Raw genomic sequence first — 13,564 nt, 5'->3', positions numbered from 1 at the left:
AAAAAAAAGGAAAAAAAATCCAAGAGCTGGACGTGTTGGGATACCCTGAGCAAATGCAGAAGCCTGGTTCTAACAACACAAGTAAAACAATCAGCTCTTTAAGAACAGTTACGCCAAGATTAAATATATCAATACCACAGGCACTGCCCACAACTCAGTCTTTAATGATGAAGCAAGTTTAAAAAAAAAAAAAAAAAAGAAACAAAAAACCAACCACAAACACCCCTCCCCTTCCAAAGGTTTACATTCTTCAGGTATGTGGGTTTCTTTTTCTTTTTTGGGAACTCGTCAATGTAAGTCATGTATTTGGTTACAACACTTGGAGAGTACAAGCAAGTTTCACTTGTGCCTACTTTTTCTGAAACAAAAGAAAATGAACTGGCTTTTTAAAAAAGGCTAAAAACAACAATGTGTTGTAATTCTATTATTTAGTAAAAAAAAAAAACAACCAAGAAAAAAAAAAGGAAACCAACTATTTGGCATTTTCTCTGCTTACTCCTGAATATTTTAAGGCCCTGAGATTAGAATATTATGTTCTTGGGACCACAGGGCTGGATAAAACCCTAGTGCATCAATTCTCTCTTTAAGCCCTACCCAAAGTTCTGGCCTTTCACCCTAAATCTACCTGCTCTGAGACAAGGCTCCCCTGCCTGCACTGCTCCCTCTCACAGGAGCTCCCACAAACCCCGACCGGGCGTGTTCCCCGCCGGTCCATCCCGCTGGAACAGCCATCAGTGGAAACACACCCTGTAGCAGAGATAAGCTCCTGCTGTGAGGAAAGTGAACATGCAGATGTTCACCAGAAATGGCTTCCACGTTGTCACCATGTTCTCGTCCTCCTCGTCCGAGTTCTCCGACTTCGACTCCTCTTTGTGGGGCGAGAGGCGTGGATTTTCACCAACAGTTCTCCTCCGAATTTCAGTGTCTTGACTAGTGCTTAAAGACAAAGAAATCAACATTCAGTACTGGATGGATACAAATATTCCTCACTGGATTGGCCATGGAGCCCTCCTGAACCCTGGCACAGGGTAGGACTGGACTCGAGCAAGGGAAAAGGCCGATGTTCAGTCCAAGCACCTCCAACCAATGAAGACGGGCAGTTCCAGAGCAGGATTCAGCTCCATCCTCTCATAAGGGACTATAATATCAATCTGATCTCTGAGCTCTCTGGAGCTGGACATGTCTGATGTTCATTTACACTAAACTGTGTAAATAGTAATTTCTAAGAAATTATTTATTCACTGAGAAATTCAGATTTATCCCACTAATGAGAAGATACAAGACACCAGTTTTAAATCCATACCTTCAGTGGGTATGGAAATCATCACCAGGTATCTCATACACCAGGCAAATGTTCTGCTAACAGAACTATGTTGCCACCAAAGAAAGAAAGAGGGAGGTGCTACCAATGTAATACTTCCTTCTTTCACTGCTAAGCCTCCACTTGTGTGTGTTTCTCTTTCCAAGACTTCCTTTCTTTTTAGTAAAGATTGTTTGGAATTTGAGTATTTTCCTTTCAGAAGCTCCCCAACGAATAAAGAAAAATCCAGATCAAAAACACGGTTTCTTTTGGGCAGGGAAACACTTCCATTTCACCTCCTTGCCTGCAGCAGAACTTGGAGGGAGACTTCCCAGGCTCAGCTCCTGGTTGCAGCCTCCCAGCTCTGTAGATTTAAGACTATGGGAACCTCTCACTGATCTCCAGTTCCCAGAGCCACACACCCATTAGCTGTCACTGGTAGGGTGCCAGAAGAGGTCCCAGACTTCGGGGAAGTTCAATGATCATGAGTGTGAGACCTTGACTGAGAGAATTTTGGGTTGAAATTACTACTCCTCCTCTTACACTGCCTCGCTCTGTCCAGGCCCTGCTGTATGAAGCGCTGTTTATGTGTAAATGTCCTCCACACAAACAGGAAGCGGACAGAGATCCCGGGACATTTCCCAGCGGGAAAAGCCCTGAATTACCTGTCTGTGCTCAGCGGTGCAGGTGAACGAGCTCTGCCGTCTGGAACCGTCTCTTCCCCGGTGCTCACTGAGCCTCTGATCTCCTCCTCTGCTCTGGGGTGTTTGGGGAAGAACTCCGTGTGTTCGTGCATCCTCCCGTTGTGCATCTCCGAGGTTCTCTTCGGTGGCCGGGGGGGTGGGGGGGTGTGCTCAGGTGGGGGGTCCAGGTCCTCGTTGGAGAGCTCTTTCCACTGCTCCTTCAGGGAAGGACAAGCCCTGTTAAGCTCTGCTCTCCTCTTTGTAAGTTACTCTAACTCTAAATTTGGTACCATGGCAGAATCTTTATGCTCTACCTTTTAACTGATTCTTAGAGTGGCTCTTCATTTGCATAGAATAAAAAAGAGAAACCAGACACAAGAACTCCAAAACAAAGCTAAATCTACTACACTGAACACATCAGATACAAATGTAAGAGATTCCAATCTACTTCTGGAAAACTTAAATAGCACAAAACAGAATCTGTTTTGCTGGAATTTTGCTTACCACAAAAAACCTGATTAATTTAATCATAATACTTAGACTTCTGGCATATTAGCAAACTTTTATTATCTGAAATGTCAGATGAGCTGATGCAGCAGCAACACCCTGGTCACTGTGCTGGAAAGCACACGAGGCACCTGTTAGGTACTGTTGGAAGGTTTTAAAATACAACACTTTTGGTTGTGCCAGGTTGTAAAGCACTGTATTGAAGAATCCCATAATGTAAACACGTATTGAAGCTGAAACAAGCACCAAGCTTGGAGGTTCTTTCTCTCCTGTCCATCCCACACACTTGGCTGCAGTTCCCATGGAGCTGCAGCTCCTCCTTTGGCTGAGCTGCCCACAGCACTCACTTGCACTGAAGCATCTCCCATGATGAATTTTGCCCCTTCAATCACAGCCAAGTAGGAGAAGCGGAGCTGGTCTGCAGTCTGGATGAGGCCCATCCTGTACTTCCTCATTTCCAGGAGGACCTGCTTGACATCCACAGAGGAAGGATCTTTCCGTTTGTCCATCTGAAAAATACGAAACACGCTTTTTATGTTCTGGTGACATTCACACTGCCCTCCACATTACACAGTTAATCAACTCACAGCAAACTGGTAGGAGCAGCTTTTTATTGGATCTCCAAAAAGACTGAGGGGAAACCAACGGGACTCCAAAATGTTGTCCTTTTCCCCCTTTTTTATTTTTGGTGACATTTTAGCCTAGGCCTCTCTTGGCTTTCTATTGTTCTCACACAGTGACAGAACAAAGCCAAGAGAACTCCAGCTTTATGGGTGAGTCAAGACAATTTCCTCCTGCCCACAAGCGCAGGTGACTCTGTAAAAGCAAACTCATCAGATGGACTTCCCATTGTTTCAGGACAGTTCACGCTATGACTTAGCAGACATCTAGTGTGGTTTTCTCTTAACCACAAAGGCAAAGCCTTGTCTTTGTGAATCACTCTGAAAACTAGGGAGTTCTTTTCCCCAGACCCCAAATGGCTACTCAGGAATGAGGTCTGCCTTGGAAAACGCTCCCAAAACAGCACGAGTGAAATAACGGGAATCGCGGCGACGACATTTCCCAGGCCCTGCCACAGATCTTGCAAGGCTCAAACCATCCCCCAAAACACCTCTGGGTGGGCAGAACCAGCCCATGGGAAGGCAGCCTTACCAGGAGCAGACACGTGTCCACCAGGCAGAAGGTGCCGGACCTGCCGATGCCGGCGCTGCAGTGAACCACGACCGGGCCGTGCTCGGGGCTCAGCGAGCCCGACTCCCGCACCTTGAACAGGAAGTTGAGGAACGAGGCCGGGGACTCGGGGACACCAAAGTCAGGCCATGTGGTGTAGTGAAAGTGCAGAATCTCCCGAGTTTCCTGGGTCTGCAAAAACAGCATTTGGGAAGCCTTTTAGAGCGGATAAACGAGTCAGGAGTGTTGGGGACTGCTGACTAAAAGTCGCCGCCACCAGTCTGAGGGAGCTTTTGAAGCTGCACAGTCAAGAAACTACAAATAATTATCTCTTGTTGCTAAGGTCTCCTTTTGGGGCACAGGAAATTGGGTAGGTAAATGCACTTCTTTACAAGATGGTTTAGTTTTTTCAGTACAGCTCGAAAGTCTGTGTTGCTCAGTGTATGGCTGAGACACGGAAAGGCTTTGAGTTTCCCCAGGTATGTTAAATAAATTATCTGAGAGTTTCCTTTCCACAGCACACAAATTGAGGTTCATGCAGAATCACCAAATTCAGTACAATTCCTGACCATCTTCTCCAAGCCCCTGCTGCTGAGGAGGTGGATCCCTCCCCTGAGAGGGCCAAGGATGGGACTGGATGAGATCCTGTACTTACGGTCGTGTTTTCCAACTCCAGCTGTCGTACTGTGTAATAGGATTTTATATCTTCAGATATCAATGTGAGTTTCAAGTTTGTGTCTTCAAAAAACATTTCTTTCTCCTCCTTCCGTGGCCAGTACTGTGCACACTTTATCTAAAAAACAAACAGGAGCCATGCAAATGTCATTTATGTCTGTGTCAGAGGTAAGGAAGAAACATCCTTAAATACAACCTTTTCTTACAAGACAATTTCTTCATCTGCTTCTATTATAAGGACCAGAAATTACAATGTGAAGAGTATCAGTCTTCCTTTATGTTGCAGAACCACATCTCCACTTTTGCAAGAGTCAAATTATTTTGAGCTTGACTCTAAACTCACGAAAACACCAAAGGACTGAGGATAAGTACCTGAAAGCTGAAAGAGTGTGAAACTGGGAAATCTAATCAAAATCTCCAAAGTCATTATTTATTTTAGCTTGTGTCAAAAAAACCAAACAAAAATCTAATAACTAAGTACAAAAGCTCTCATAGCAGTCTGCCAAAATGTGAATTTTAAGCCTACTCTGCATTGTATTACTGTCACGTCAAAGATTCAAAGTTTCAAAAGAAGAGACAGATGTTAACAAGAGCAGAATACACTGTGAAAAGTATTATGAATTCTATGAATAACCTACATATAAGGAAATGACCACATTGCTAATTTCCAGGGGTAACATCAGACGAGATTTTGGGTTACTCCATCCACTCACCACAAAAAATAAAAATAGCACTGAGACCATTTTGATTTTACAAGGCACAGTTTAAAGGTGAAGTGGCAAACAAAACTCCCTGTGTTCAGCAAACATTCCCATTACCTACTTCTGACTGAATTTCAATTTTCTTATCAAAAAGTCTCCCAGAGAGATAAGTTTTGCAAAGACTGCTGCATGCCAGGGCCTTAAGTGAGCCAACCAAAGAGAAGGGAAGCACTGTGTCTACTGGGGTATAGAATGCACTTCTAATTCTCTGCACTTTTGTTTGGTTTTGTATTAAGGACACAGCAATTGGTTTTGGGTCTGATTTCTCCACAAATGTGTCTGCAAACAGTATTTTGTTGGGCTCCACTGAGAGGCTCCCAGCGCTGTTTGCTGAGCAGTGGAAGCAGCCCAAGGGATCACAGGAATTTGTTTTGTTCAAAACTGAGAATGTGCTGAGAAAGAGCAGGAATGCTTGGAAAGGAAGGAAATATTGAAAAATATGGTTACTGCATCTCTTCTGAAGATTAAATTACACTTGTACTACAAAGAACAGCAAAACGCTTAAAAATTAAGACTGCAGTTTATTGGAACACAACTCACTGCCCAAGAATTTTCCTGATAATTGGGAATTTTTTCCTGATGATGCAAAAGCATGTACCACCCAGTTATCACTGGTGGATACCCAACATGCTCACTACTCCTCCTCCAAATGTCTTTATACTGACTACACTTTCTATTTCTCTGATGGTAAATTACTTAAAATAACGTCAGTTTGCCCAAGTATTCAATTCTAGGCATAACTGCTTAGATGAAATTACTTGAGAGTCATCTGGCCCTGTTCTCTGGGTTGGTTTTAGTTGGGTTTGTTATTAAACCAAAACCATGTGACGAGCGCCGAGCTAGAGCTGGGTAAGTACTTACGGATCCCTTTTCCATCACTCTGTTCAACATGACAACACCACGGCTTTTCTGTTCCCAAACCATCTCCCAAAAGTGACCACAAGTATTTGGCAAAGGTCCCTGCAGAGACAGAATCCCCAGAAATAAGCATTATTTTCTGTAACTGTCAGTGCACTGTTCCCCAGTAACAGTTACTGCGCTGGGCCATAGGTTTAGACAAGTAACAAGCAACTTCTCATTTAAAACTGCAAAAACATGCAGTGAGGCAGCTCTAAGTTCCATGTTATGAATCTTCCCATGAAAGCACGGTTCACCTTTTCCCCACACACAGAAGAGGAAGAGAGATGGAGTCTCATTTGTGAGAACAGAACTGGGAGTGAAAAATGCTGCATTTTCTTAGGAAAGGTATACAAAGGTCATGGGGAAATAAAACCTCACTGACTGACTAAGAGCAGAATTAACTACTCTGCAACCTTATTCATGATACTTGAAAATCACCTGACTGAAGGGATAAACACTCAAAACGCTGAAATGATGCCAGATCAGCAACAAATGACACGGTTTTCCAGAATCTTCATGGATCTGCTCTGGGACTGAACGAAGTGATAACTCCTTTTAAAGAGTACTATCTATTTCACAAAGCAGATTTCCTTAAAACTTCCTGTTTGTGCTACGTTTCTTGGCTATTTTCTACTCCAAAGCTACTGTTCTGAATTTTGGGCAACACAAACCAGCATTACTGTGCCTCATATTTGCTGTCCATCCCCCTTTGCTCCAACAGAACAGCAGGCCAGGGTCCTCAGATTCAAATAAAGCCATTCAAAGCCAATAAATTCCAGATCAGAACAGAGAACTTGTACCAGTCAGCTGCACATTCAACTATCCCACATCCCAGTTCACCCCTGTGATCAACCTCCCTGTGTCCTGGTGCAGTAAGAGCTGTGTGCAAAGAACCATTTCCACACTGAAACTGGACTGGCCATTCCTTCCTCAGGAGATTTATCTTTACCCTCCACAAACAGGAAGGAAGAGCTGTCACTTGAAAACATTAATCCCAGTCTACCTTTATCTAAAGTGTGGGAGGAAGGGATAAAAAAAAAAATAGTCAAGACCAGAGATCAGAACAGTCTCCAAGGAATATATAGGACAAACAAGAATCCTGGCACAGTTGCTGGCTCTCAGAGTAAGGCTACAGGGTATCTGGGTATTTTTAAATTTGTTGAATAGATAGAGGTGGAATTCACAGATCCAGGGAAAAGCAGCCACTGCCCTCCTGCCCCCACATTCCCATCACTAAAGTCTGTATGTCATGGCTTTCCTCTCTGTGCATGTTTATCCACACACAGATGTTTATATGCACTTAAATGACTTTACAACAAAGAAAATAAACAAAACCCATGGAAAAACTCCAGCCACCACATGATTTTTATTAACCACTGCCAGCAATTACCTGGGTGAGAATGTAGCTCCTCTGGGCCTCTTCCATTTTTATCAAACTAGCATTGATATAGTCATTGTCACCTTGGTTTAGCTTAATTCGACTGTGATCAACTGCAGCATAATTAGAAAACACTGGTTAATGTATAGGCAACACAGCAGAATCCATGCACAACCCTGTAAGAATGTTAGGGTCAAAAAAACTGAGTTGTCCTGAAGAACGAAAAGGGTTTGATAATCCCAGGTAGTTCAGGTGCTCCCTGGGCTTGTAACTCTGGAAATACAGAGTGGGTACTGCTGGAACAGCACCACAGCAGAGGAGGGAACACACAGGCTGCTCTTCACCTTCCAAGAACACACTTCGAGAATGAAGCATTTGCATCTGAAATAATCCCCACAGTAATCTGCAAACCAGACCACACTGACCTATTTGTACAGTTACCGAGTTACTGGTTTTAAATACACAGAATTACACAACTGCTTATCTCTTGCAGCTTAAACACTCAAACTCAGCTTGCTCAAGGATTCCCACATTTTGCAAGAAAGCCAAACAGACTGGAAGCAGTTTTATCTAAAGGCAAAAAAAAGGGAACCATTTCTTACTCACGACCCCAGATATTAGAACTGCTCAGTAAAACAATGTGCAACATTACTGTTCTGGTTGAATGCCCCAAAGGCTTCAGGAACTTTTAAGCACCAAGTACAGAAGTTCTCTGACCCACAGGAACACGGTGGCCAAGGACAGAGGGTGCCTCCAATCCCCTTCTCTGTTTCCATCAGCTCATTAACTTAGATTTCTCTCTAGCAGTCATGTTTTATGCAAGACTGCTGCCCAGCTCCCACGAGGGGCAGTGCTGCCATCTGTGCTGACCAGCAGGAGTGAACACACTGAAGCACAAACCAGCCCTGCAACCGCAGCAATGCCACCCTTCCTCTCCAGCAGAAGAATTCAGAGGTAAAACGAGTTTCTTTCTTCAGTTTTCTGCCCACAAATACAGACTCTATGTTGCTTTAGTATAATCCTATGGATATAATGGCATCCTGTGACATCTATCCCACAAATAAATACATTGACACAGAGAATTGTCTTGGATGCTTATCCACCTAACGGATTCTTGTCCTTAAAAAGAACATTTAAGTGTCAGAAGTCATTAGAGGTCAACAGTTTGTTACAAACAATGGAAAAGAAAGTGTACTTACAGGGGCTGACATCTCTGTACCTATTTCTATTTTTGTTTCTGGGATGTTTGGCCACTTTACATGGAAAATCACTGGCTTCATGCCTGATGTCCTGAAACAAAAAAATAAAGTGTTAGATCTGACTCCATCAAATTTCATACCATTTGCTATTTTAAGACAAATACCCGTGTGATTTCACATCCTCACGTGTGGGAGCTCTGGCCAGAGAACATTTCAGGCTTCAAATTAAGAATGGAGTTGAAATGCATCAGAATACAACAGTAACATTTCTGTGTTAAAATATTGTGAGTTTGCATAATAACGAAGCAGAACATTTAACAGACACTTGTTTGCAGCCATCAGTCAAAATATCAATTGTGCTTCTGACTCAGCAGCAATGAAAACATTCACTGTGATGAAAAAAAAAACATCTTGCCTGCCCCCCTTGGCATCAAACATGGAGTGGTGATTTGTCTAAGATCACTTGCACCTTTATCTGGAGTTATGAGCAAGATGTCACAAAGCTGCAAATGGCCAAAGTTATTTGTATCCAACTCACACGCTCAGCTAAAACACACGTATCATCTCAACCATACACCCGGGATTCTTTCAGCTGGGTTTCTTCAGATGCATGTGGTAGCTCAGCTATCTGAGGCAATTTCAGAAGTTAAAATAAAAAGAATTCTGCCATCCTTGGACATTAATCCCAATTTGTTGAAACAGAGCTTCCCATTGCACATAAACACTGTGTAAACACAGTTCTGCACAGAGAATCATGTAGAATGCCAAAGATTATCCTAAAATGGGTTATCTGCTGCAGCACATTACCTGCTTATCTATTCTGCTGCATTATTCAGGTATGTATCGATGTACACTGAATGCTACATGTTGAGAGGAGTTCTAATTTACATAAACCTGCCCAAAATTAGTACAGTATTCCAAAACAGCTCCTCACTGAAATAAGCCCTGACATCAGCTGCCAGCTTTTTATAACCTAACACATGGCTGCCAGTATTTCTGCTTGTGAGGAATGCAGTCTGGAGAACATGATCTGCACTGCCACAGTCTAATATCTCAAACATGAGGCAGCTAAAATGGGTGTTTTCATAAATTTGTCTCTGACACCAGGTTGGGGGCTTTGTATTTTACAGGGGATTATTCTTCTGTCATGACTGCACAGGATTAACACAAGACAAGACCAGGGAAAAAGGAAAAATGGTTTTCTAGATCTCTGACCACATTTCCCACAGAGCCTACACGTGTTATTTTTTTTAAATGCTAAAAAAAAAAAACAAAACAACAAAAAAAACACAGCCCCAAACCAGCACAACTACCCCACAACTCAGGATTCATATTATAAAATCAGCAAAATGCAAACCAAACCAAAATCCCTTAGGCATTTTTCTGTAAATACTGGGCTAAATTAGCAGCAGCACTAATGTACACTGTTTCCTTTCACGGCATTAACAAATTTAAAAAGAACTGTCCCCTCTTTTAAAAAACAGAAATGGAACAAATGTTTCCTTACCCAAATGGAATTATACAAAGACATTCTAATATAAAAATATTATACTTAGGCATGCACATGTATGGGCACATAGAATCTCCTCCCAGTCCCTGAGAGTTTCACAGATTCAAACACCTACATCAAAGTATTTAAGGAATTGAAGCTGTAATTTATTGTCCAGGGAATAGAGAGCTGGCTGTTACCTCTCCAGTAAATATTAGATCTTTTTCAAGATGAAACGATGCCTAAAGGTCCTGAAAGAATAAGGGAGTTCTAGGAGATGCATAACTCCCACAGGCACAGAGAAAATGAAAAGAAAGATGTGCTTTCAAGAGAAAATTTAAAAAGGGCAATATATTTCTGGAGCATGTTTCAACAAACAGGAAAAAACACGGGGTGGGGGTGGGATGGGAATAAAATGAGAGACCCAGATATGGCAACAGGCAAGCTGTTGCCTTGTGTGAAAAACCCAACCAGCACAGAGCACTTCATTTCTGAGTGTAATGATCATGATAAAATAGAATATCCTGGAGGGCATGTATTTCTGGAGCTCAGCGCTCAAATCCATGCTGAAAACATGGGGCATAATCTGCTCAGCAACATGGGATAAAAGTGGTTTGGGGTTTTGGTTGTTGGTTTGGGTTTGGTTTTTTTTGGCTACAGCAGTTGCTAGAACATCTGAAGTGATCAAAAGAATTTATCATCCCAGATCACTTCCAGGATACAGAGTTGACTTCAGTGAAAATCAGATGGCCTTCAACGGAGAAAATTATTGGAGAGAAACAACCCCGTGCCAAGTTACTCCACTGTCCTGTGGCCACGTTAAAGGTTTGCTTGTCAAAAACTTCTGGCCCTGGGTCCTGCTGGAGTCACATAACTACTGGTACTCACTGGGGTTTGGGCAGGCTCAGAGTATGTTCCTAACAGCACCACGGGATTTCTGTGCTGGAGGAAGCAGAATCATCCCCAGCACGGGATTATTATGGCATGAGGAATTCCTACACTATGAGGAATTATTATGCTTTGAGGAACTTGGAGGCAGCGATGCCATCAGAACTGAAGGCAGTGGATGAAAAAGCAGGGGTTGATAAAGTTACAAATCTTGAATCACACCAAGTCACACTGCAGAGATCCTGCCTGTTAAAAAGGAAGCTCGACATTTCATTTCAAAGGTCACGAAACATAAAACTTTAAAGAGGAAGGGCTAGAACTGAAGTCAGTTTTCCCAAGTCAAATGCTTCGGGTTTGGAGCATGAGTCACTCCACACCACTCATCTCCTGGCTTTTAGTCCTGTACCCCGTGCAAGTGCCCCAAACTCTTCAGGGGTGAAAGAGGAAGTCTGCTGCAGCCCTGCTCTTCAAATGGGAAGTTCCTGTAGCTGTTAATTTGCAATGGTGACTGGAATAAGAAGTTCTTCAGTGACATCCATCTCAGCTGCACCAATGGGTTCCACTTGGCCCATCACCTCACAATTCCCGCAGCACAGAAAGGGATGCAAGGGCGGTCATTCACACACACTGCAACCTTGTGTGGATTTGCATATCAGTATTTCCAGAAGAGGAACTAAAGGTGCAGTCTCAAGGCCTTCAGCTTCATCAGTCAGCCTCCCCAGGAGCCTCGCAGCAGGGCTCAATTTGATCACACCATTTAATTGCACCATAAACTCTGGAGTAGCTCAGACTAAGAGATAACAATATATTGTTATTTTAACAGCTCTGTTCCTTCGGGAAGCAACAATTGCCAAGATCTTATCAGGGGCCACAGAAGTGCACCCAATCCATCTACTTCAGGCAGTCACACTAAGGAAAGCAATTCACAAGTATAAAAAGACTTAAATAAAGAAGTAATTTTAGCTTAAAAGCTTAAAAAAAAAAAAAAAGGCTTCCTCTTAAAGCTGGCACTGAAAAAAATGATGAGGCTTCTGTAAAAGGTGGAGGAGTAAACCCAAGTTACAATAAAATCAAGTGAAAGGTGCTTTTTCCTGAGATGTCACTACTGACTGATTTCAGAATGGAAACACCTCAACGATTCAATGAGGTGGCAAATGCCTGCGGAGAAGACCCCAAGAAAAAAAACAAGCAGTACCAAGGGATCCACAATAAACACCCACAAACGGGAACAGGTCTTCAGATTCAGCATGTTAGGAAGCAGTCCCTGAAAAGCAGCGAACTGACTCCCCAGCAAGGGAGCCTTGCCAAGATGTAAAGGACACAAAGATCAACTGCTCGAGTAACCTGCTTTGACAAGGAAGATTTGATTTCTTATCCTACATTAAGCTTTACATCGGGGTATTTGGGCAAGAACAAGAAATGAGGATGTAACTTGTAGGTAAGAAGAAGGTAATCCAAAGATCAGATAAATGAACAGACAGCTGCACCACACATCATTAATCTTAAGCAGCTGCAGAATTTTAGTGACATAAGTGAAATAAATGTGGATTTTAATACTCCTCAAAAGCATTTTATCTGGTCTCCTAGTTTTGCTCTCAAGTAAAACACCTTTTTTTTGTTTATTAATCTCCGTGAAAAATAAGAAACCAGTTGCCTGGTATGCCAAGCTTCTTCCTGAAGTCAAACAGCACGGAGAGAGGAAGGGACAGGCTTGTTTAAAGTTCAACAACACTATTACGCCAGGTTCAAGTAAGTAAATAAATAAACAAGTCACACACTTGCACCACAGTTTTCCTAGAAAGCCCCTTGCTAATTCAGCACTCCAGGGGCAATCTGAACGGGCTGCAGCAATGTGGCCACGTAGAGTTTGTGACACCGGTCAGCTGGTTGGAGGCACGGAAATAACCCCCCAGGAGAATGTAAACTGGGCATGACTGTGATATTAAATCATATCCACACGTGGCAGAGCATTTCTCCTAGGCCCATGGTCATCCCAGCTAGCAGGTTTTACAGATTTGTCTCTCACCACTGACTAGTTTCAACATGCCCAACTGCAGAGATTTATGAAAGTAAACCCTGCAGTGCTTTATTGTACCCACCTTATCGTGGTAGATAGATGAATGCTGTAAATGCTCAATTAAACACCTGCACCTGAACCCTACTTACACCTTGGGCTTGTGCTTCCAGAAGGGGGAGAGACACGGACTCGTGTCACTTCCAAATTTTAACAGCACATTTATTTTGCACGTTACCAGAAGGAAGACACTGCTGAATAAAGCAATTCTTCACAGCTCAGCTGCTCAGATTCTTGTATTGCTCCAACGTCATCTGCAACGAGTGAAAACTGATTTCTCAATTCTGATTTTTTCTGAGGGTTGCAGCAGAGCCAGGGAAACTCTAGTATCAGGTTAAAGAATTACATGAAACTTCTCAAATATCAGTAAGTTCAAAATACAGTTTGTCCTTGAAATTTATGACCCATAACAGAAGAAGTTCAGAGCTGCTGGCAGGAACACTCAACTTCTGCTGTTTTGTAGCCATGTACTTACTGCCAAAACAGGAAACAACTGAATGGAGCGTCAGTGTAAGAAAACAACCCAAGTTCCCTTCTTCT

At 42.8% G+C, this 13,564-nt stretch overlaps 1 protein-coding gene across 2 annotated transcripts in view; it reads right to left on the bottom strand.

Annotated features, from left to right (window-relative positions):
* The window catches only part of PTPN1 (protein tyrosine phosphatase, non-receptor type 1), a 31,335-nt gene continuing 17,771 nt past the window's right edge, over nucleotides 1–13,564 (bottom strand). For both annotated transcript variants that reach the window (XM_027902582.1, XM_027902583.1), the window contains exons 2-9: nucleotides 8,574–8,664; nucleotides 7,387–7,487; nucleotides 5,958–6,056; nucleotides 4,316–4,453; nucleotides 3,643–3,852; nucleotides 2,838–2,999; nucleotides 1,966–2,201; nucleotides 1–936 (exon numbers count right to left, since the gene is read on the bottom strand). In XM_027902582.1, coding sequence (XP_027758383.1) covers nucleotides 732–936; nucleotides 1,966–2,201; nucleotides 2,838–2,999; nucleotides 3,643–3,852; nucleotides 4,316–4,453; nucleotides 5,958–6,056; nucleotides 7,387–7,487; nucleotides 8,574–8,664 — 1,242 coding nt within the window. In that variant the 3' untranslated portion in view covers nucleotides 1–731. The remainder of the gene's footprint in view (nucleotides 937–1,965; nucleotides 2,202–2,837; nucleotides 3,000–3,642; nucleotides 3,853–4,315; nucleotides 4,454–5,957; nucleotides 6,057–7,386; nucleotides 7,488–8,573; nucleotides 8,665–13,564) is intronic.

This window comes from Empidonax traillii, unplaced genomic scaffold (assembly GCF_003031625.1).
Source record: "Empidonax traillii isolate 1590-97213 ecotype Southwest subspecies unplaced genomic scaffold, ASM303162v1 scaffold890:size686501, whole genome shotgun sequence".
Lineage (NCBI taxonomy): Eukaryota > Metazoa > Chordata > Aves > Passeriformes > Tyrannidae > Empidonax > Empidonax traillii.
Note: the sequence above shows the minus strand (reverse complement) of the source record. Positions and strands in the feature narration are given on the sequence as shown.